The sequence below is a fragment of the Chiloscyllium plagiosum genome, unplaced genomic scaffold (genome assembly GCF_037043375.1).
Source record: "Chiloscyllium plagiosum isolate Xiang-an unplaced genomic scaffold, Cpla_swu_hap1 HiC_scaffold_34, whole genome shotgun sequence".
Classification (NCBI taxonomy): domain Eukaryota; kingdom Metazoa; phylum Chordata; class Chondrichthyes; order Orectolobiformes; family Hemiscylliidae; genus Chiloscyllium; species Chiloscyllium plagiosum.
The window spans coordinates 2,157,382-2,182,290 of record NW_028270172.1 but is presented as its reverse complement, the minus strand read 5'-3'; the positions used below and the strand labels follow the sequence as shown (position 1 = coordinate 2,182,290).

At 42.6% G+C, this 24,909-nt stretch overlaps 1 protein-coding gene across 8 annotated transcripts in view; it reads left to right on the top strand.

The window, feature by feature from the left end:
- The window catches only part of LOC122564564 (cadherin-18-like), a 760,480-nt gene that overhangs the window by 730,596 nt on the left and 4,975 nt on the right, over window positions 1–24,909 (top strand). For all 8 annotated transcript variants that reach the window (XM_087978470.1, XM_043719646.2, XM_087978469.1 and 5 more), the window contains 4 exons: window positions 1,975–2,111; window positions 5,988–6,109; window positions 6,507–6,624; window positions 19,867–20,118. In XM_087978470.1, coding sequence (XP_087834596.1) covers window positions 1,975–2,111; window positions 5,988–6,109; window positions 6,507–6,624; window positions 19,867–20,118 — 629 coding nt within the window. The remainder of the gene's footprint in view (window positions 1–1,974; window positions 2,112–5,987; window positions 6,110–6,506; window positions 6,625–19,866; window positions 20,119–24,909) is intronic.

Below are 24,909 nucleotides of genomic sequence, written 5' to 3'. Positions count from 1 at the left end.
ATCCTTGCTTCCTCATCCTTAAGTAAGTTTCCTTCTTCCTCTTGACGAGAAGCTCCTCTTCTCTTGTTCATCTAAGGCTCCTTCTCCTTCCCATTCCTTGGCAGTGGGACAAAGTTATCCAGCACTCACAACAAGTGCTCCTCAAACAGCCTCCACATTTCTGCTGTGTCTTTCCCATAGAACAATTGTTCCCAATTTACACTCAACAGTTCCTGTCTAATAGCAGTGTAATTTCCCCTCCCATAATTAAGTACCTTCTCATACTCGGCGAAAGTGAGGACTGCAGATGCTGGAGATCGGAGCTGAGAATGTGATGCTGAAAAAGCACAGCAGGTCAGGCAGCATCCGAGGAGCAGGAGAATCGACATTTTGGGCAAGAGCCCTTCATCATGACACAAAGCTGGGTGGCAGGGTGAAATGTGAGGAGGATGTTATGAGAATACAGGGTGATTTAGATAGGTTAGATGAGTGGACGGATGCATGGCAGATGCAGTTTAATGTGGATAAGTGTGTGGTTATCCACTTTGATGGCAATAACAGGAAGGCAGATTACTATCTAAATGGAATCAAGTTAGGTAAAGGGAAAGTACAACGAGATCTAGGTGTTCTTGTAACACCATCAGTCAATGGAAGCAAGCATGCAGGTACAGCAGGCAGTGAAGAAAGCTAATGGCATGCTGGCCTTCATAACAAGAGGAATTGAGTATAGGAGCAAAGAGGTCCTTCTACAGCTGTACAGGGCCCTGGTGAGACCACACGTGGAGTATTGTGTGCAGTTTCGGTCTCCAAATTTGAGGAAGGACATTCTGGCTTTTGAGGGAGTGCAGCGTAGGTTCACGAGGTCAATTCCTGGAATGGTGGGACTATCATATGTTGAAAGATTGGAGCGACTGGGCTTGTATACATTTGAGTTTAGAAGGCTGAGAGGGGATCTGATTGAGACGTATAAGATTATTAAAGGATTGGACACTCTGGAGGCAGGAAGCAAGTTTCCGCTGATGGGTGAGTCCCGAACCAGAGGACACAGTTTAAAAATAAAGGGTAGGTCACAGAGTTGTGGAGAAATGTCTTCACCCAGAGAGTGGTGGATATATGGAATGCTCTGCCCCAGAAGGCAATGAAGGCCAAGTCTCTGGATACTTTCAAGAAAAGGATGGATAGAGCTCTTGAAGATAGTGGAATCAAGGTTTATGGGGATAAGGCAGGAACAGGATACTGATTGTGGATGATCAGCCATGATCATATTGAATGGTGGTGCTGGCTCGGAGGGCCAAATGGCCTACTCCTGCACCTATTGTCTATTGTCGATTCTCCTCCTCCTCAGATGCTGCCTGACCTGCTGTGCTTTTCCAGCACCACACTCATGACCACCTTCCCATACTGTCTGTTCCTATCCCTCTCCATGTCTATGACAAAGGTGAGGCAGTTGTGGTCAGTGTCACCAAAATGCTCTCCTGCCGAGAGATCTGACACCTGGTCTGGCTCATTCCCTACCACCAAATCCAATATGGCCTTCCCCCTAGTCAGCCTATCTACATATTGAGTCAGGAATCCTTCCTGGACACACCTGACAAAATTGACTCCATCCAGACCATCTGCACTAAGGAGGTTCCAATCCATTAGTTGAAGTCACACATGACAACAACTCTGTTCCATCAGTACCTTTCCAAGATCTGCTCTACAATCTCTCTGCTGCTATTGGGTGGGGTCTATAGAAAACACCCAATAAAGTGACTGCTCCTTTCCTGTTACGGACTTCCACTCTTCCTGACTCAATAGACAAACCCTCCTCAACATTCTCCTTTTCTGCTGCTATGATGCCCTCTCTAGTTAACAATGTTACTCCCCCTTCTCTTTCAGCAATATTCAAACTAGGACATTTATTTTATTGCTGCTCATATATATGATCATTTTTGAATCCAACTGTGCCTTTTTTGTATCTACAAGTATTTCTAAATCCTTTCTGTGAATTAGATACTTTATTCAACATGATGAAGAAGCTGAGAGCTATTTTAACATTGATGCGAACAGTGGGATTATTAAAACCATGAAGATACTTGATAGAGAAGAGACGCCTTGGCTTAACATCACAGTCATTGCATCAGAGCTTGGTAAGTAAGATATAAAATGTTTCACTTTAGGTTGACTGAAAATAACAAATATGGGGGCTGTCCAGTGGTTTGGATAAAAGCATCAGTGACTGAATTGTGACAGTGCAGGGTGGGGCCATTCAGCCCATTGTATTGTACCAGCTCTTCAAGCCCGTATCATTTCCTGTTGTGCCTTTCTTCATCCCCTTGCATGTTATTTCTATCAAAATAACCATCCAATCCCCTCCTGAATGCTTCAGTTGAACCTACTTCCACCACGTATTCAGGCAGTACATTCCAGACCCTAACTACTTGCTGTGTTCTTTCTTTTTTCACATCACCCTTGTTTTGTTTGCACATCACTTTATATCTATGTCCTCTCATTTCATTTCCTTTTATGGGCAGAAACAGGGTCTGCCTAACTACTCTATCCTGCCTGCACACAATTTTGGAAACCTCTATCAGATATCCTCTCAAACTTCTTCTCTCCAAGGAGAACAGTGCCAATGTCTTCCATCTCTCCTTATCACTGAAGTTTCTCATTGCTGGAGCCATTCTTGTAATTCACTTCTTCATTCTCTCCAGTGCACTCACACGTTTAGTATAATGTGGGAGGGACCCGCAACTGTCCACAGTATTCAAGCTGAGGTCTAACAAGTATTCTGTACAAATTCAACATCACCTCCCTGTTGTTGGACTCTATGCTACAATCAATAAGCTGAGAATGCTTTGTTAACTGCTCTCTCCACATGTTTTACTACCTTCAATGATCTGTGCAGAAATATTTCCTGCACCCCTCTAGAATTGTACCCTTATATTATCTTCCAATGTTCTCCCAACCATAATGTATCAGCTCACACTCCTTTACATTGAAACTTATCTGCCACCTGTCCACACACTGCACCAATTTGTCAATGTCCTTTTAGATTTCCACACTATTCTTCTCTATTGTGTCATCTGCAAGCTTTAACCTTGTCCCCTGTACACCAAGATCCAGACCATAAATACAGAACAGGAAAAGCAACGGTCCAAAACCAATGCCTGGGGATCTCCAGTATAAACCATCATCCAGCCCGAAAATTATCCATTGACCAATTGTCTCTGTTTCTGATTTGTATCCACATTGTTCCTATTGCTTTTATATATAGACTTCCTTCACAACTCTATTATGTGGCACTGTATCAAATACATTTTGGAAATGCATGGTTACCACATTCACAGCTTTACCCTCATCGAGTCTTTCTGTTATCTCTTCAAAACAAAACTCCAGCAAGTTTGATAAACATGATTTCCCCTTTAGAAATTCATGCCAACTCTTCTTAATCAACTCACCTCTTTCTATGTTAGAACTAATTCTAGTTGAATAAACACTAGAAGCTTCTCCACCATTGAACTTAAACTGCCTGGACTGTAATTATTCGGCTTATCCTTACAACCTTTCTTGACCAAGTTAAAAATCACACAACACCAGGTTATAGTCCAACAGGTTTAATTGGAAGCACACTAGCTTTCGGAGTGACGGTCCTTCATCAGGTGATTGTGGAGGGCTCAATCGTAACACAGAATTTATAGCAAAAATTTGCAGTGTGATGTAACTGAAATTATACCTTGAAAAATTGATTGTCTGTTAAGCCTTTCATCTGTTAGAATACAGTGATAGTTTCACTTCTTTCATGTGTAAATCACAAAACCCTTTTTTTTTAAGTTGCATTCCCGGATTGGCTGTTAACAATGGTAATAGCTAGACAATATGTTGAAGGTGTTAGCCCCCTGTGTTTTCTGTCTAAGACCTGATGTTTGGATTGATTCTAATCTAAAAAGTAAGATAACAGAGTTTTACATAAATTCATGCAGTTTTTGAGCTCAGAGTTCTACATGAACGTATGCAGTTTTTGAGCAAAGTGCAATGTAACTGCAAGTACAAATTCACCCCACAAACTATATGTGTGCATGTGGGTCTTTGTCTGTCTGTGTGTGTGTCTGTCTGGGGTGGGGGTTGTGAGTGTGAGAAAGTGTGTGTGTGTGTGTGTGTAGTGAGTGCAGAGTGTCTTAAGTCTGTGAGGGGATGCATGTGTGGGAGTGTGTGTGTCTATAAGGGTGTGTGTGGGTGTCTGTGTGCGCGTCTGTATGTACCTGTGTCCGTGTGTATGTGAGAGTGTGTGTGTGTAGGATTATCTGTGTGTGTGTGTAGTGCAATGGTGGTCACCTGTAATGTGACATGAACCCAAGGTCCCGGTTGAGGCCCTCCCTATGGGTACCGAACTTAGCTATCAGCCTCTGCTCGGCCACTTTCCTCTGCTGCCTGTCCCGAAGTCCACCTTGGAGGATGGTCACCCGAAGGTCCGAGGCTGCATGTCCTGGACCACTGAAGTGTTCACACACACACACACACACACACACACACACACACACACACACACACACACACACACACACACACACACACACACACACACACACACACACACACACACACACACACACACACACACACACACACACACAATCTAAACATCAGGTCATTGACAGAGAACACAGGGGGCTAACACATTCAACATATTGTCTAGCTATCACCATTGTTAACAGCTAACCCGAGAATGCAACTTTAAAAAAAAGGGTTTTGTGATTTACACATGAAAGAAGTGAAACTATCACTGTATTCTAACAGATGAAAGGCTTAACAGACAATCAATTTTTCAATGTATAATTTCAGTTGCATCTCACTGTAAATTTTTGCTATAAATTCTGTGTTATGATCGAGCCCTCCACAATCACCTGATGAAGGAGCGTCGCTCCGAAAGCTAGTGTGCTTCCAATTAAACCTGTTGGACTATAACCTGGTGTTGTGTGATTTTTAACTTTGTACACCCCAGTCCAACACCGGCATCTCCAAATCATTTCTTGACCAAGGCTGTAGTGGTTACAATTCTCCAGTACACTGACACCTCTCATGACTCTGGGGAAGACTGAAAGTTTGTGGCCAATGCTACCCTAATTTCTGGGGGATAATGAGGACTGCCAATGCTGGAGAAGTCAGAGTCAAAGTGTGGTCTTGGAAAAAGCACAGGTCAGGCAGCATCAGAGGAGCAAGCGAGTTGATGTTAGCACCTATTATTTCTCAGTCCCCCTCCTCCGCCCCCCCCCCCCCCCCCACTGCTAATGAAGGATTATGCCCACAACATCGACTCTCTTGCTCCTCTTGCTGTGCTTTTTCCAGTGCCACATTTTATCAACTTCCAAAATATCTACCTTCACTTCCTTCAAAATCCTTGGATTTATCTCATCAGATATCGATGCCTCCTTGTCTACTTTAAATGTCAACAGTGTATCCAAGATCTCTTCCTTATGATATGTGAACCCTTCTAGTGACAGAGTTTCTTTCTCTGGCACCACGGCCTGTCCTTTTGTAAAGTCCCAGCTGGTAGGAAACAGCCCAGCTTAGATTCACTATCCATTTTGGCGCTGTGTTTTACTTTCCATTGACTTTGATTTCCTTCCCCACAGCTACCAACACTGTGAAAGTGAATTCAGTTCATCGCTACTTCATTTGTGAAAGAAGTAACAATCAGTGTTTCACACGGCCATATGCTGTTCATGGGAGAAATAACATGAAATCAACTGGGCTCACCATCAAACTGAATAACACAAACATTAAAAGTTGTACAGTCAATTTAAAAGCGTTGTATGTTTGTACTGAGATTGGTCATTCTGGTCATACACATAAATAGATTTCATTAAATTGAGACAACATCCTTTGAGTTTTCAGATGTAAATTGGCGATGGTGAAAATCTTTAGGCCCCACGATAATATAAATTTGGTGAAATGTGTTAATGTATCTATTTGTGCCGGGGGTAAATGCTACTTATTTTGTTGATGATGATTGTTATATTTCACAGATAACCCTTCTCAGCTGACTGAAGTTCCAGTTGCCATTCACGTTCTTGATGTAAATGATAATATACCGGAGCTTGCTGAAGATTATGACACAATCCTTTGTGAGAATGCTAAACCTGGTCAGGTACATGAGCAACATTCTCATTTGCTTAACCACTGTAAATGTCTGATGTATCTGACATGGTACAGAAAACTGCGAGCAACAGAATAACTATAATTCATTGATCAATATTACAATCTTTTATGATCATTTGTAAGAGGAAAAATATATGACAGAGTTTGTTTGTCTTAAAATCCATCAGATATTTTTGCATGAATACATATTATGTGTTGATATGTTGCTTCAAATGTTAGTTTAGAAAAATGTTTAATTCTATAGGTCAAGTGCTGGACTGTGGACTAGTATAGATTTCCTGTAGCTTTGACCGTACAGACCCGATGAGCAAAAGGATTTTTTCAACCCATGTATGGTTGTATGAAGTGTTCATCCAGACTCAGCGAATTTGTTTGATTTTGTTCAGATGATTCAGACTGTACATGCTCTGGACAAGGATGATTTCGCCAATGGACCAGGATTTTCCTTTTCCTTAGTACAGGAACTTCCACCAAATCCGAATTTTACACTGCACGATAATGAAGGTAATGCCAAAAGTCAGAAAGTAATCCATTTAACCTGGGCACCATGTTAGTTTGTGCTATTTTTGCTGTTTCTAGTCAGAGATTAGAAAATTTCAAAGTGACTTGAGTCTCCACAATCTTCACTGTCAATTCACATCAAAGATAAACAATTGTTCAAAGTGAGAGAATCATTTTCCATCTTAAGAATAAATTAAGCTGACTTAGTAAATACAGTCAATATCAGACGATATTCATTGGCTGCTATTGAGATTTACCGACATAAGAAATTGGAAAACCAAAATATTTAAAAAAACAGATCTCACGGTGGAAGAACACTTTGGTGATAGTGACCTCAACTGCCTCACATTTACCACAGCTTTGGAGAGGGAAAGGAGCAGTTACCGAGGGAAGATATTTAATTGGGGAAAAGGAAACTATGATGCTATCAGACAGGAGTTGGGAAGCACAGACTGGGAGCAATTGTTCCACAGAATAGGCACAGCAGACACATGGAGACTATTTAAGGAGCAGTTGTTGCGAGTGATGCACAAATTTGTTCCTCTGAGACAGCCAAGAAGCGGTAAGATTAAGGAACCTTGGATGACAAGAACAGAGGAGCTTCTCGTCAAAAGGAAGAAGGCAGCTTACGTAAGGTGAAGGAAACAACGATCTAGCACAGTTTTAGAGGATTACAGGCCTGCTTGAATGAGCTCAGAAATGGACAAAGGTCGAGCAGTTGATGTGGTGTATATGGACTTCCGCAAGGCAGTTGATAAAGTTCGAGGAGAAAGTGAGGTCTGCAGATGCTGGAGATCAAAGTTGAAACTTTATTGCTGGAACAGCACAGCAGGTCAGGCAGCATCCAGGGAACAGGAGATTCGACGTTTCGGGCACAGGCCCTTCTTCAGGAATGATAAAGTTGATAAAGTTCCCCATGGTAGGCTCATTCATAAAGTCAGGAGGTATGGGATACAGGGAGATTTGGCTGTCTGGATTCAGAATTGGCTGGCTGACAGAAGGCAGAGAGTGGTTACATAGAACATAGAACATAGAAAAATACAGTGCAGTACAGGCCCTTTGGCCCTCGATGTTGCGCTGATCCAAGCCTACCGAACCTACACTAGCCCACTATCCCCCATATGCCTATCCAATGCCCGCTTAAATGCCCATAAAGAAGGAGAGTCCACCACTGCTACTGGCAGGGCATTCCATGAACTCACGACTTGCTGAGTAAAGAATCTACCCCTAACATCTGTCCTATACCTACCACCCCTTAATTTAAAGCTATGCCCCCTCGTAATAGCTGACTCCATACGTGGAAAAAGGTTCTCATGGTCAACCCTATCTAAACCCCTAATCATCTTGTACACCTCTATCAAGTCACCCCTAAACCTTCTTTTCTCCAATGAAAACAGCCCCAAGTGCCTCAGCCTTTCCTCATACGATCTTCCTGCCATACCAGGCAACATCCTGGTAAACCTCCTCTGCACCCGTTCCAGTGCCTCCACATCCTTCCTATAGTATGGTGACCAAAACTGCACACAATATTCCAGATGCGGCCGCACCAGAGTCTTATACAACTGCATCATGACCTCAAGCTCCGGAACTCAACTCCTCTACCAATAAAAGCCAGTACGCCATATGCCTTCATTACCGCACTATTTACCTGGGTGGCAACTTTCAGAGATCTGTGTACATGGACACCAAGATCCCTCTGCTCATCCACACTACCAAGTATCCAACCATTAGCCCAGTACCCCGTCTTTTTGTTACTCTTACCAAAGTGAATCACCTCATACTTACCTACATTGAACTCCATTTGCCACCTTTCTGCCCAGCTCTGCAACTTATCTATATCCCACTGTAACCTGACACATCCTTCCTCACTGTCAACAACTCCACTGACTTTCGTATCATCTGCAAACTTGCTCACCCAACCTTCTAGCCCCTCCTCCAGGTCATTTATAAAAATGACAAACAGCAATGGTCCCAAAACAGATCCTTGCGGAACACCGCTAGTGACGGCACTCCAAGACGAACCTTTACCATCAACTACTACCCTCTGTCTTCTTCCAGCCAGCCAATTCCTAATCCAAACCTCCAACTCACCCTCAATGCCATACCTCCGTATGTTTTGCAGTAGCCTACCATGGGGAACCTTATCAAATGCCTTACTAAAATCCATATACACCACATCTACTGCTTTCCCCTCATCCACCTCCTTAGTCACCTTCTCAAAGAATTCAATAAGGTTTGTGAGGCACGACCTGCCCTTCACAAAACCATGCTGACTATCCTTGATCACATTATTCCTAACCAGATGTTCATAAATCCTATCCCTTACAATTCTCTCTAAGACTTTGCCCACAACAGAAGTGAGACTCACCGGCCTATAGTTACTAGGGTTATCCCTATTCCCCTTCTTGACCAAGGGAACCACATTTTCTATCCTCCAGTCTTCTGGCACTATTCCTGTAGACAACGAGGACATAAAAATCAAGGCCAATGGCTCTGCAATCTCCTCCCTTGCTTCCCAGAGAATCCTAGGATAAATGCTATCAGGCCCAGGGGACTTATCTATTTTCACCCTTTCCAGAATTTCCAACCCCTCTTCCCTATATACCTCAAAGCCGTCCATTCTAATTAATTGTGACTCAATATTCACATCGGCAACAATGTCCTGTTCCTGAGTAAATACTGACGAAAAGTATTCATTCAGTGTCTCCCCAATCTCTTCAGCCTCCACACGCAACTTCCCACTACTATCCTTGACTGGACCTATTCCTACCCTAGTCATTCTTTTATTCCTGACATACCTATAGAAAGCCTTAGGGTTTTCCCTAATGCTACCAACTAAGGACTTTTCATGTCCCCTCCTTGCTGCTCTTAGTTCTCTCTTCAGATCCTTCCTGGCTACCTTATAACTCTCAATCGCCCCAATTGAACCTTCACGCCTCATCTTTACATAGGCCGCCCTCTTCCATTTAACAAGGGATTCCAACTCCTTATTAAACCACGGCTCCCTCACACGACCCTTTCCTCCCTGCCTGACAGATACATACTTATCAATGACACTCAATAGTTGCTCCTTGAATAAGCTCCACATATCAATTGTGCCCATGCCTTGAAGCCTACTTTTCCAAGCCACGCATCCTAAGTCGTGCCTCACCGCATCATAATTTCCCTGTGCCCAGCTATAACTCTTGCCCTGCAGTGCACACTTATCCCTCTCCATCACTAGAGTAAAAGTCACCGAATTGTGGTCACTGTCCCCAAAGTGCTCACCTACCTCCAATTCTAACACCTGGCCTGGTTCGTTACCCAGAACCAAATCCAGTATGGCCTCACCTCTTGTTGGCCTGTCTACATATTGTGTCAGGAAACCCTCCTGCACACATTGGACAAACACCGACCCATCTAACGAACTTGAGCTATAGCTTTCCCAGTCAATATCTGGAAAGTTAAAGTCCCCCATAACAACCACCCTATTACTTTCACTCTTCTCCTGAATCATCCTCGCAATCCTTTCTTCTACATCCCTAGGACTATTAGGAGGCCTGTAGAAAACTCCTAACAGGGTGACCTCCCCTTTCCTATTCCTAACCTCAGCCCAAACTACCTCAGATGTCGAGTCTTCATCCATCGTCCTTTCCACCGCAGTAATACTATCTTTGACAAGCAATACCACACCTCCCCCTCTTTTATCCCCACCTCTGACCTTACTAAAACATTTAAACCCTGGAACCTGCAACAGCCAATCCTGTCCCTGTTCTACCCATGTCTCCGTAATAGCCACAACATCGAAATCCCAGGTACCAACCCACGCTGCAAGTTCACCTACCTTATTTCGTATACTTCTTGCATTGAAGTATACACACTTCAAGACACTTTCCTGTTTACAGGCACCCTCCTTTGAGATTGATGCCATGTTCCTAACCTCCCTACACTCCAGGTCCTGCACCCTGAAGCTACAGCCTAGGTTCCCATGGCCCTGCAGAGTTAGTTTAAACCCCCCCCAAGAGCACTAGCAAACCTCCCCCCAAGGATACTGGTGCCCCTCAGGTTCAGGTGTAGACCATCCTGTTTATAGAGGTCCCACCTTCCCCAGAAAGAACCCCAGTTATCCAGATACCGGAATCCCTCCCTCCTGCACCATCCCTGTAGCCACGCATTTAACTGTTCTCTTTCCCTATTCCTCGAATCTCTATCACGTGGCACGGGTAACAAACCAGAGACAACAACTCTGTTCGTTCTAACTCTGAGCTTCCAACCTAGCTCCCTGAAAGCCTGCCTAACATCCTCAGCCCTCCTCCTACCTATGTCATTGGTGCCAATGTGGACCACGACTTCGGGCTCTCCCCCTCCCCCTTAAGGACCCGGAAAACACGATCAGAGACGTCACGTACCCTTGCACCTGGGAGGCAACATACCAAACGTGAGTCTCTCTCGCCCCCACAGAACCACCTATCTGTGCCCCGAACTATCGAGTCCCCAATAACTATTGCTCTGCTCTTCTCTACCCTTCCCTTCTGAGCAACGGAGACAGGCTCCGTGCCAGAGGCCTGAACCCCATTGCTTACCCCTGGTAAGTCGTCTCTCCCACAAGTATCCAAAACGGTATACTTGTTCTTGAGGGGAACGGCCGCAGGGGGTCCCAGCACTAGCTGCTTCCTCCCAGTCCCCCTCACTGTCACCCATCTGTCTGCAATCTTTGGAGTTACTACTTCCCTAAAGCTCCGATCTATGACCCCCTCTGCCTCCCGAATGATCCTAAGTTCATCCAACTCCAGCTCCAGTTCCCTAACACGGTCTTGGAGGAGCTGGAGATGGGTGCACTTCCTGCAAGTGTAATCAGCAGGGACGTCCATGGCATCCCTCACCTCAAACATGTTGCAAGAGGAACATTGCACTGCCTTCACTGCCATCCCTCTAACAGTAACCTTTTAAAAAAAAACTAGGTCTAAAGAATAGAACAAGCAAAATGCAGCACTTACCTACTTACCACAACGGGTCTTATTATTAGGTTAGAGGAGGAGGGCGGGTGGGAGGCACTACCTCTGTAGTCCCTCGGGTTCCTCTCCTGCGCGCTTTTATAGGAAAAAAAAACCTACCCAGGTAAGCTTGCGCTACACCAGCTTCCGACTGCCCCTCTGGTCGTCGTCACTTTCCCCTGCGGCTCCTGCTCTTTCTGTGAAGAGAAAAAACCCACCGCTGCACGCTACCGGTAAGTAATTTTAAAATAAACTGTCTCACCTTAGCTGTAGCCTTCCGGGTTCGTTTAAACTCAGCTGCTGCTCGCACTCAAAATGGTTGTAAATGGAAAGTATTCTGCCTGGAGGTCAATGTTGAGCGGGGTCCCACAGGGTTCTGTTCTTGGGCTTCTGCTCTTTGTGGTTTTTATAAATGACCTGGATGAGGAGATTGAGGGGTGGGTTAGTAAATTTGCCGATGATACAAAGGTTGGAGGCGGAATTGATAGTATAGAGGGCTACAGAAGGCTGCAGCATGACATAGACAGGATGCAGAGCTGGTCTGAGAAATAGCAGATGGAATTCAACCTGGATAAATGTGAAGTGATGCATTTTGGAAGGTCAAACTTGAATGCTGAATATAGGATTAAAGACAGGATTTTTGGCAGTGTGGAGGAACAGAGGGATCTTGGTGTTCAAGTACATAGAGCCCTCAAAGTGGATAGGGTTGTTAAGAAAGCATATGGTGTTTTGGCTTTCATTAACAGGGGATCAAGTTTAAGAACTTCGAGATTTTGCTACAGTTTTACAAGCCCCTGGTGAGACCACACTTGGAATTATTGTCCAGTTCTGGTTACCCTACTATAGGAAAGATACAGAGGCTTTGGAGAGGGCGCAAAGAAGGTTTACCAGGATGCTGCCTGGACTGGAGGGTTGCCTTATGAAGAGAGGTGACTAAGCTTGGACTTTTCTCGCTGGAGAGAAGGAGGAAGAGAGGTGACCTAATCGAGGTATACAAGGTAATGAGAGGCATGGATAGAGTCAATAACCAGGAACTTTTCCCCAGGGCAGGATTGATTGGTACGAGGGGTCATAGTTTTAAGATATTAGGAGAAATGTATAAAGGGGACGTCAGAGGAAGGTTCTTTATGCAGAGACTTGTGAATGCATGGAATGCGTTGCCAGCGGTGGTGGTGGAAGCAGAGTCATTTGGGACATTTAGGCGACTGCTGGACATGCACATGGATAGCAGTGAGTTGAGGGATGTGTAGGTTAGGTTATTTTATTTTCCATTAGGATTAATGCTCGGCACAACGTCGTGGGCCAAAGGGCTGTTCTGTGATATACTTTTCTATGTTCTACGTTCTCTGTTCTGAACACCATATCTTATAATTGAGTGATTTAGAAACTTACCTAGCAAAATAATTTTACAAATATACCATCCATGCTGATTCATTTCAGCATGTGAACAACATGATAATCTGTAACAGCAGATCTTGAGCTAATTAAGAACAGTCAAAATCATTGGATAACACTTGGAAATACCAAGGTGGCCTTTCCATTCTTCCAAAAGAATAGGTTTTAGCAAATTTTAAAGTGAGTTTCGGTTTGGTGGCTAAGCACAAATGGAGAATAATGAACTGGAGTTGCACTCCATCTGAATTTTATCTCCTTAAACTTAACCAATGCTACACTGCATGGGGATTGATCCTGAGTTGCTGATTCATTAGCATCTCTTTCACATTCTTGCAGAAAACCTACACTCAAAGCACAAAAGAAGGAATCTCCAGATCCCCGACACACAAAGGGTGGTAGAGGTTTGGAACTTCCACAAACAGTTTGATCAGTTGTTAGTTTTAAATCTGAGAGAGGTAAACTTTTGTTCAGCAAAGATATAAAGGCATATGAGCCAAAGGCAGGCATATGGAGTTAGGCTTCAGATCATTGGATGATGGATCAGGCTCAAGGGGCTGAATGGACTACTCCTGTTCCTATGGCCCCCAATTTTATCATAATTGACTGACATCCAGGTCTAGTAAATTAGTAAAAAGAGGAATTTGACATAAATACATTGTACATTGTATAGCAATTTGCCACTCAGTCATTTCCAAGTTACTATCGATCATTTTGAAAGATAAAGATTATAAAGACAGAAACAAGCTGCTTGACCATCAAACCCATGAGTCACCAGGTCAAACTCTCTAGCTCATTCATTATCTTTAACATTATCCATTTAAACAATTATCTCATTCTCTTCTGCAAGATTTTATGCTTTAACAGTATTTTATAGCAATGAACTCCATGTTGTAGTGACTCTTTGTGCCAATTTGGGGCTTTCTGCTGTTCCCTTTAGCTGATGCTACAGTTTCTGCAGCAGGTTACAGGTACCTGCAGCCCCCCTTCTGTACGGCTGATGTATTGGTTGCATTGGTTGCTAAGTAACTTCTTACAGCAGGGACTGACATCTTAAAAGCATGACAAACTGAAAATTACATTCCGATATGTGGGTCAAAGGAGCTGAAAATCAAAGCTCTGACATTTTCAATTAGTTCATAAACTGGTCTTGAATTGAAAAATACATTAATAAGGGAATGAATGTAGAAATCAATAAATGCATGTCCTTAAAATTAAAAAAAAAACCTGAATGCATTTTCAAGTGCAACGATTAATTTGAAAATGAGCATATTTTTAGTTAACTCCTCATTGTTGAAATAGTGTTTTCACTGCTGTGTAGACAAATTCATGAATGAATGCCCCAATTAATTCAGTGTGTCTGTGATTTACCAGTGATGACGAAGCTGGTTCAATGATATAATTCTCTACTAAAACTCTTTTTGGAAGTCATCCAATTCATCTACTTTATTTTCACACAGTTGGTTAGGCTCCAATCATCTGATGGAATCACATAGCATAATTTTCACTGACCATCACTTTCACCTGTCCCTTCAGCCATGAGGACATATGCCAGTGTTCCATGTAGCATCAAACATAAATATCTTGAAAACTGGCTCTTTGTTTATTAACTCAGATTTGGGTATTGCTGAAAAAAAGGCACATTTTGTCAAAGCTTCTCATCTTTCACTTATCACTTCTTATTCATCAGAAATGCCAAAGTAAGGAGAAATCAACGTTTGTGCTCCATGAGGGGACTGTGATAATTGGTCAACAAGTAGAGTCTGAATGTTAGAGACCATTTCATGCAAAATGTACCAGTTATTGTTGACTGACGTTTAACTGCTAAGCTTTGTTTAAATTTTAAATTCGGCAGAGTGACTCTGATTAGTTAATCCATTTTCCAAAGAAATTAACAAAGGTCTGGCTGACCTCTAATTCAGTACAAATGTTGTTTTCCTTTTCCTTTGGTATTTCTTGCAAATTGTTGTGATGAGTGCAAGATGAAATGCTTTGATAAAATATGTTTTTTTCAAAAATACTAATGCTTTGTCGTCACAAATGACAACTCAAAAATGCTTAATTTCCATGTTTTCAACAGAGTTGTTTCATCATTTCTTTTAAGTGTATTAACCCCTCCTCTTTCAAATAACACAATAAAACCTGCATTTTTACATTTTAAGAGGTGAATTTCAAGATATATATATTTTATTTCAGATTCACCATCATGCTCCTAGCTCCATTATCTCACAGGCACACCACTGAAATGAGAATAATAAGAAGAGTCAAGTCAAATTGAGATGATAATGTCTTTGATACAAAGAATGTTATATAAAGTAACAAAAAAGTTCAGTTTCTATGCTGTATGTTCTGGTTAACTCTCTACAGATGAAGTAAGATCTGCTGAGTATTTCTAGTACTTCCTGTTTTTATTAAACATGCAATGATATTTGTTTACAGAAATGTACTTAAAAGCTCCTTGGGCTAAGAATCTTGTTATATGTGTGAATAATATTAAAGCCATTTATCTATTTTTCTCATGCTCCAATTCTAAACATTACTGCCTTTAAAGGGATGTTTTTTGTTTAAGTAGGAAATAACAGAGTGATACATGGAGGATACACTTTATCTAAGCCACAGGCAGAAATATATAATTGTGGAGCTTGTTGTCAACTTGTACATAAGGCAATGGGAAATAGAAACAAGAGAAGGTTGTTTGGCCCCTCGAGCCCACTCTGTTCTGTAATAGAACATAGAAATGTACAGCTCAAGAATTAGACTTTTAGCCCACCATGGATGCTGCCTGACCTGCTGTGCTTTTCCAGCACCACTCTAATCTTGCCCATTAACATTGCTCATTAAGATTGAACTGATTTGGCTAATTTTCCTGCATAGTGCCCAAGATGGAAGATATTTCAGTGTGGTAAACCGTACAAAAACAGTATTGCTTTTTGAAATATGCAAGGTCTAATGACATGTGTGCACATCAAAAATGCCTGATGGTGTTTGGGATCCTTTCCACTTATCCACGCTTACCACCACATTCTCTAACAGGTTGTATTCATATAGCTTCTAGGACATGGTAATGCAGTCCCTGGCTGCATCACAGGCATCATCAGTCAAAATTAGATACTGAACATCTTGTGGTAATAGTCAGGACCATGGCCAATACCTCAATAACAAGGGGGTTTGTAAGGTGTGTCTTTAGGGAAGGAAGAGAAACAGAGCTAAGGCTGAAGATACGGTCATTAATGATGGAGTGATTCGAGTGGGTTGCTCAAGAGGCCAGAGTAAGAGTCGTGCAGCGATTTCATAAGGTTGTGGATTTGGAGGACATTGCCGAGATAGAGAGGCATAAGGCCAAGGAGAGATTTGACCACATGTATGAAAATTTAAAAATTGACACAATGCACAATCAGCAGCTTGTCTCAGCCAGTGAACACGAAAGTGATGGGAGAATGGAACGTAGTGTGAGTTATGACACAGAGAGCAGAGATTTGATAACCTCACGTTTATGGAGGATAGAATATAGTCACCAGTCATGAGTGCATTGAAATGATTAATTCTAGAGATTATAGTGGCATGTGGGTGAGTGTATGTGGGTGAGTGTATGTGGGTGAGTGTATGTGGGTGAGTGTATGTGGGTGAGTGTATGTGGGTGAGTGTATGTGGGTGAGTGTATGTGGGTGAGTGTATGTGCAGGCAAGGAGCACATTTGGGTGATACTCTGGAGGGGGTAATAGGTAATAAGGCAGGAACAGAATAACCTTTTAACAACAGCAGTAAAATCTTCTCTCTTGGATGAATGCAATAAACTGTTGATGATAGGTATTAGAGGCAGAAGAAGATTTATTGACCAGTTTCTACAGCAATTCCTACTGTTCCCTACTCAATCGATAAAGTTGAGCAAGGATTGCAATGCACACATTGCGATTGTTTCCCAGCTATTGCCTTAACTCACAAAATCTAACCAGATCCAAGTTATTATCAGGTTATCCTTATCCAGAATCTCTCTGTGGGGTTGCTCACATTTCTGGTTGTAATTTTAGTGAGAGATCAAATTAATGCTGTGGAAATTCATATCAAAATATAGTAAGTAGACAGAGAACAGAAAAGCAATAATTGTGATGCTGGAAACTTGATATAAAATCAGAAGTTGCTGGAATCTGTGGATCTGACAGCATCTGCTCAGAGATAAATAGACATTTCACTTTGATTCTGAAAATGTGTTGCTGGAAAAGCGCAGCAGGTCATGCAGCATCCAAGGAACAGGAGAATCGACGTTTCGGGCATAAGCCCTTCTTCACTCTGATGGCCTTCCAACAGAAGAGGGAGAATGCAGTTATGGGGAAGCATCCTTGTTAAGATCGTCAACAAACTTAATTTCATAAAATTGCATCCCATGAGATTATTGTGAATTGTATGGGAGTGAACTTTTGACACATCTGTAACATTGATGCCTGTGACCCAGTGGCAGTCATGACCATTTCCACTTCAGACAGCCCTGGGAAGTGGAGGTTGGAATTTGCTCTCAAATCATTGGGTTGATGTCCACTCATAGGTGTATGTACAGATGGTAGGAACAGTGGCTCAGGGCTCATCTCCCTTCTCTCTCACCTTTGTATCAGAAAGTTTGGATTCAGGAGCAGAAGCCAGGCTTCAGAATAGTGGATTGTGTCCAGCCAATGTGTGTGTTGTGCCCAATCCCATCACAAACATTGTTAGCATGCCATCCAAGATGGTTGAGGATAGGAATTAACAAGCAAAATGAGCTGTTGTTCCACAATAACTGGATCAAGAATCTCATGGTTGATGTTTCCATTATGGTTGTGTAAGGTAATAGTTTGAAAGGGTTCATGTTGGAGACGAAATTAGGCTCACAGTTTTTGGCTGGAGAATAGAGCAGTCAAACAGGAGCTCATAATGGAGACAGATGTGTCATTCCTGTTCCAGATTAGCATTAATGATGCCTAACTCATCAAAGTAACTTGTATCTATTGCTATTACACAACAATTACATCATTTTGTGGAAGACAAATGCCTTTTATAATTTAGATTTGAATCATGGTTTATGCTTTGTTACTGCTACATAGACCTTAGACTCAGGAGAGAAAGAAGGATTGGTAGCAGCACTCTACCACAACCATAACATTGCAGATGATACAAATAAAAATAGTTTAAGTGATTGGGCAAAGATTTGGCAAATGAAATATATGTGAGAAAATATAAAATTGTTCATTTCAACAGGAAGATTAAAATGAAGCAGACTATCTAATGGTGAGAAGTTGCAGAGCTCTGAGATGTAGAAGGATCTGGGTGTCCTAGTGCATGAATCACAGAAGGTTTGTCTGCAGGGACAGCAAGTAAGAGGGAAGCAAACAATAAAATGTTATCACTTCTTGTGAGGGGAATTCATTACAAAAATAGTGAGATTATGCGTCAGTTATACAGGAGGCGAGGTGGGGAGCACATTTGGAGTACTGTGTGCAGTATTGGTCACTTTACTGAAACAAGTGTATAAATATACTGGAGGCAGTTCAGAGAAGATTTATGGACTAATATCCAGAATGGAGATTTTCTTTGGTTTTGTTGCACTATCTCCAGTGCTTCAATACCTTGCTTTTGGAATGAAGACCAGAACTTCACATCCTCACATCGTACTATGTCATGTATCTCAGTGTCGGACAGTATCACACAGCATTGGACATTATCACACATCCTCACACTGCATCATACTGTACTCCAGCTGTAATCACATCACAGTTTTATAAACATTTAACGTTTTATCCTGGCCAATGTATCCTGTTTCTGTGCAGAGGGACGGCATGTCTCAGCGGTTAGCACTGTGCTCTCACAGTGCCAGGGATCCAGGTTTAATTCCACCCTCAGGCAACTGCCTGTGTGGAGTTTACACATTCTCCCCATGTCTGTGTGATGCCTCCTGGTGCTCCGGTTTCTTCCCTCAGTCCTAAGATGTGCAGGTTAGGTGGATTGGCCATGCTAAGTTGCCCATAGATTCCACAGATGTGTAAACTAGGTGGATTAGCTATGGGAAATATAGGGTAGGGTCTGGGTGGGATGGTCTTCAGAGGCTCAGTTTGGACTTGATGGACTGAATGGGCTGCTAATGTACTATAGGGATTCTATGCACTAAATGAATGTCAGTGCTTTTGTTTGTTAATGACCTTATCAAACATTGTCACTATTTTTGATCATTGAAGTATCTATATTCCCTAGTTTTATTTGTCCCTCTCCACCATTTAGGTTCTGATCATCCAGTGCTTAAATGATTGGCTCATTCCACTCCCCTGAATGAAACAACTCACACTTTGTTCCATTGAATTTCAGTTGTGAAGTATTTGACCATGCTGTGCACCATTTTATCTCTTATTTTTGTTATATCTCACAATCATTTAAAATTCTTGTACCAACCTCTGCCAGCTTTTCAAAAAAAATAATGTTGCCCCATGTGTGTTCTAAGCTAATCCCCAATAAATGGGGGTGGCACAGTGGTTAGCACTGCTGCCTCAATGCGCCAGGGACCTAAGTTCGATTCCAGCCTCGGGCGACTGTCTAAGTTTGCACATTCTCCTTGCTGTCTGCTTGGGTTTCCTCTGGGTGCTCCGGTTTCCTCCCACAATCCAAAGATGTGCAGGTCAGGTGAATTGGCCATGCTAAGTTGCCCATAGTGCTCAGGGATGTGTAAGTTAGGGGCATTAGTCAGGTGCAAATGTAGAGGAATGGATGGGTTACTCTTCGGAGGTTCGGTGTGGACTTGCTGGGCTGAAGGGCCTGTTTCCATACCATAGGGATTCCAATCATTTAAAAATGTCTTTTTGTGGTGTCTATCTTTAATGTTTTGCCTCCTATTTCATCAATTGAACTGTGTTTCTTGTTGTAGACAGTACAGCTAGTATTCTGATACGACGAAGAAAATTCAGCAGACATCTCCAACAGGTCTACCAACTTCCAATTGTGGTTTCTGACAGTGGAAATCCCATTCTGAGCAGCACTGGTACTCTCACGATCAGAGTGTGCGCCTGTGAGAGAAATGGCAAGGTTCGAACATGCAGTGCTGAAGCATATCTTTCTGCGGCTGGTTTGAGCACTGGGGCATTAATAGCTATTTTACTGTGCATTGTCATCCTACTGGGTAAGTCGATTAGAGTCTTAGAGTCATACAGCATAGAAACAGACCCTTTGGTCCAACTATTTCAAGATAACTCAAACTAAACTAGTCCCATTTGCCTGCATTAGACCCATAATCCTCCAAACCTTTCCTATTCATGTACTTATCCAAATCTTGTTTAACCATTGTAATTTTACCTGCATCTACCACTTTCTCTGGCAGTTCAGTCCACAGATGAACCACTCTCTGTGTAAAAAACATTGTCCCTCACGACCTTTCTAAAACTTTCACCTCTCACCTGAAAAGTTTCCATATCCCTTGTCATTTGAATATAACGATCTGATGCATACTGGTGGAAGGAGAGCAGAACTGTTTAGTTTTATGTATGTGCTAATTGTGTTGGAAGAAACTTTCAGTAATTTAGAGCTATCATCGCAGTCTTCAACTGATTCATGATGTTTGGTAGATGATAGGGTGGATAATGTTTAATTTATTTTTGAGTAGTTACAGAATTGGTCTGTTCAGTGAGGCAATCATTTACTTGGAGCAAGCAGCACATTGATAATTAATAGTTGTTGATGAGATTGTACTTAGGTCTGAGTTGAGGCGTAGGTTAATTTACTTTCCTGTTCAGACTGAGTCAAGGCCTTTGCCAAATCCAAGGTGATGAAATAAAATGTTGTCCTTAGAGTCATAGAATCATAGAGATGTACAGCGTGGAAACAGATCCTTCGGTCCAACCCATCCATGCCGACCAGATATCCCAACCCAATCTAGTCCCACCTGCCAGCAACGGGCCCATATCCCTCCAAACCCTTCCTATTCATCCAACCTGAAATTTGTGAAGACTGACAAGGGTCTCTGGCTGCAGCCCTGAATGGGAACATTATGCTCTCTCTCCCTTCCTCATTCTCCATGCTTTATTGATGGGGAACATGGGGGAGATTTTACTCTTAGATATCTGTATTTCATGGAGGAAACTAAATAGTGAAAGACCAAGTGCCTTCAGTTAAATACAATTTGAAGGTGAAATGTACAAAGTGTGTCTTGCAGGTTTTTGAGAGCAGGTCTAGAGCTGACAGAGTTCTTTAGACAAATACAGTGTTCTTTCAAAAAGTTCAAGAGACACCTTTAGGAGACAGTTGCAATTTGGGAGAGGCAAGGTGACCTTTGGGACAGGGTTAGATGCCCTTTGTGATTATTCTAACTCAACATGTGTGAGTGTAAACTCATTGGAAATATCAAGGTCATTGGAAAGCTCAGGCTGTCATCGGAAACGTCCAGTGTCTAACTTATTTAAGATACCTGGCCTCATAATTTTTGTCTGACAGTGGTTTTAAATTTGAAAATAAATCAATGCTTGCTATTTCACACTGTTGATATAAGCCTGAGAGCTATCATTTATGTGGTGCGAGCTTCAGTGACGAGGGAAATATTTAATTCCCAACATAACTAATTACCTTGAGAAGATGATGGCAAGGTGCCTTTTTTGAACCATTGCAGTCTGTTTCATGTAAGTGTACCCACATTCCTGTTATGGAGCTCCAGAACTTTGAGCCAGTGAGAGTGAATGAATGCCACTATAGTCAGAAGTCAGGATAATGAGTGGCTTGGAGGGGAACTCGAAGGCGATGGTCTTCCCAAACACAAGCTGCTCTTGTCCTTCTGATGATCTTAGGTTTGGAAGATGGTGCTTACAGTGACACCCTCACCAAGACTAGATTTGTTAATTCAATTCAGATCCAATGAAGAGCGCAGGAGGGCAAGCCAGGAGCAGCACTGACATGGCTGAAGATGAAGTGTAAACCCTGGTGAAGCTACTATCGAATAGGACTACTTGCATGTCAAAGCAGCAATTGATAGACAGAGCTGAGCGATCCCACAACCAACAGGTCAGATCTAAGCTCTGCAGTCCTGCCACATCCAGCTGTGAATGATGCTTAAACAACTCACTGGAGAATGAGGTTCCACAAATATCCCCATCTTCAGTGAAGGAAGAGCCCAGCATGTTGGTGCAAAAAGTTAAGGCTGTAGTACTTGCAGCAATCTTCAGCAAGAAATGCTGAGTGGATGATCCATTTTGACCTCCTCTGGAGGTCCACAGCATGACAGATAAAGTCTTCAATCAATTCAATTCACAATCAAGAAACACTGGATGCTGCAAAGGCTATGAGCCCTAACAACATTCTGGCAATAGTACTGAAGATCTGTGCTCCAGAACTTGCTTCTCTCCTCGGCAAGCTGTTCCAGTACAGTTACAACACTGGCATCTACCTGAAATTGTGGAAGATTGCTCAGATATGTCCCGTACATAAAAATCAAGATAAATCCACCCAGGTCAATTACTGGCCCATCAGTCTACTCTATCATCAACAGTGCTATCCAGCAAAACCTGCTCAGCAATAACCTGCTCAGTGGTGCCCAGTTTGGGTTCTGCCAGGACCACTCAGCTCCTGACCTTGGTCCAAACATGGACAAAAGGGCTGAATTCCAGGGGGGAGGTGAGAGTGACAGCTCTTGACATCAAGGCTACATTCGACTGAGTTTGGCATCAAGGAGCTGTAGCAAAACTGGAATCAATGGGAATCAGGGGACAAACTCTCTACTAATTGGGTTCATACCTGGAACATAGGAAGATGGTTGTGGTTGTTAAAGGTGAGTCATCTCAGCTCCAGGCCCAACCATCTTCAGCTGAGAGTGTCACTGCACCTTTTCTAATTTGTCCCATTCTTCTCTGGAAAAATCTTACACACCTGGCACGCCCTCCAGGGGTCAATCAGTTCAGCTCACACCCAAAATCACAAGCATCCAAGAGGAATGGACACTGGAGTGCACTTCCTTCTAGCAGGTTCTGATTTCCAGAAGATTCCACTTCACACCCTCTTCCAATGCAGTGAATCATCTGAAGAAATGGCCCATCACCTTGAACCATTGCCAGCTTTTTTTCTTCAATGCAGAATAGAGGAGGTTTCAGTTCTCAATAAACTCATAGTAAAGAAAAATGAAGCTAATAAAGCTTGTAATCCATTCAGATTGTCTTTGCTGAAATGGTGCCCTCAGGATTTGCACAGCTTATTTTCTTCTCTGCAATTTTAGATGAACATTGCTTCAGTGAAACATCTTTGCTCATTTTGGTTTACTCAAAATCAAGTAGAATGGGTCTATTTTACAAATCAAATGCATAGACATTCCTGAATTTTTGTTAGGTTCCTGTTCTGAAAGGCTACAACTCAAATTTGGGAATAGTGTTAAAGGGCACAGCTATGAAGGGGTGTGAAAACAAGCTTTCTGATATCAGATGAAAATCGCTAATAAATTCAGCTTATAAAGAAAAAATTAGCATTTATAAATCAGATCTCTCAAAACCTCCCTGATTAGTTTGAATCCAATTAATTATCTTTGAAGTGCTGTCTTTCTTCTGTTATCATATGTTATGATTAGAAAGATCCTAGAAATAGCAGTTATCAAGGAGAATAGAACAGTATTGATTGCTGTGCAGAGTTACCAACATGGGTTAGATGGGCCAAATGGCTTTCCTCTCTATTGTCTGAGACTAAGGGTGAAGTATTGTTGCAGTATCAGGTTCCCGTTGGCTGGCTGGAGAGACATACGTATCACACTGCTTCAGAGAAGGTCCATCAAGACACAAGCCAATCAGGCCATCACAACCTAGCCCTGTAATTGAGACCCTCTGGGCAAGAGTCTCATTTACCAAGAGCCAATGAGAGACCCAAAGCTCCTGTGCTCAGCAGTGCCACCAAAGACAGTGGCTGCTGCTGGAATGACAAGCACGAGAGTTCCAACATGACAGTGAACTGGGCCAGAGATGAGCATCATCAGGAGGGCTGTGTAACTGAACCTCAATGTCACTATGACTCAAAAACCAAGCTTTGTTAATATTATCAAGGCTGATGTTATGGTGGAGTTTAAGCAGGGGGTGTTTTGTGGAATATGGGAGGCCGATTATCCTATCAGGTGAATAGCAGAGTACACAGCTAAGACGAAGATGGGGGAGAGTTTGCAGTTTGGTTGTGGTAGGTTGCAATGAAGTAACAGAGCTGGCAGCATTTTGTCTTTGGCCTGCAGAGGACATGGGTCAGAAGGTGAACAAAATGTCCAAGAATCTAAAACAATGCCAGAGTTGTGAGGAGTCCAAATCACACTGACCTCCTTACAGCCTCAGTACAAATACTGACAAAAACACTAAACTGTAAGGGAAGAGTGACCATCCTTAGCAAAACTGGAGTCATTGGGAATTAGGAAAAAAACTGCTCCAGGATATCTCTACAGGAATTCTTCAGGGGAATGTTCTAGGCCAGACCATTTTCAGCTGGGTCATCATTGACTTTCCCTCCATCATAAAGCCTGACCATTGGAAGTTCACTAATGATTGCACAATGTTCAGCTCCATTCATGACCCCTCAGATGCTGATGCAGATCATGTCCAAATGCAGCAAGATCTGGACAATATCCAGGCTTGGCCTGATGAACAGCAAATAACATTTGCATCACACAAATTTGCTAGGCAAAGGCCATTTCCAAATGGCAAGAAAAAAAGCCATTGGTCTCTTGATGTTCAATGGCATTACTTCCCCCCCCCCCCCCCCCCCCCCCACAAACACACACACACACACACACACCCCACTATTAACATATTAACCTCCTGCGGCTTACCATTGACCAGGAACTGAACTCGGCTAAGTATATGAATGCATTGTCTACAAGGGCAGGTCAGAGGCTCAGAATACAGCAATAAGTAACTCACCTCCTGACTCCACAAAGCCTGTCCATCATCTTCAAGGCACAAGTCAGGAG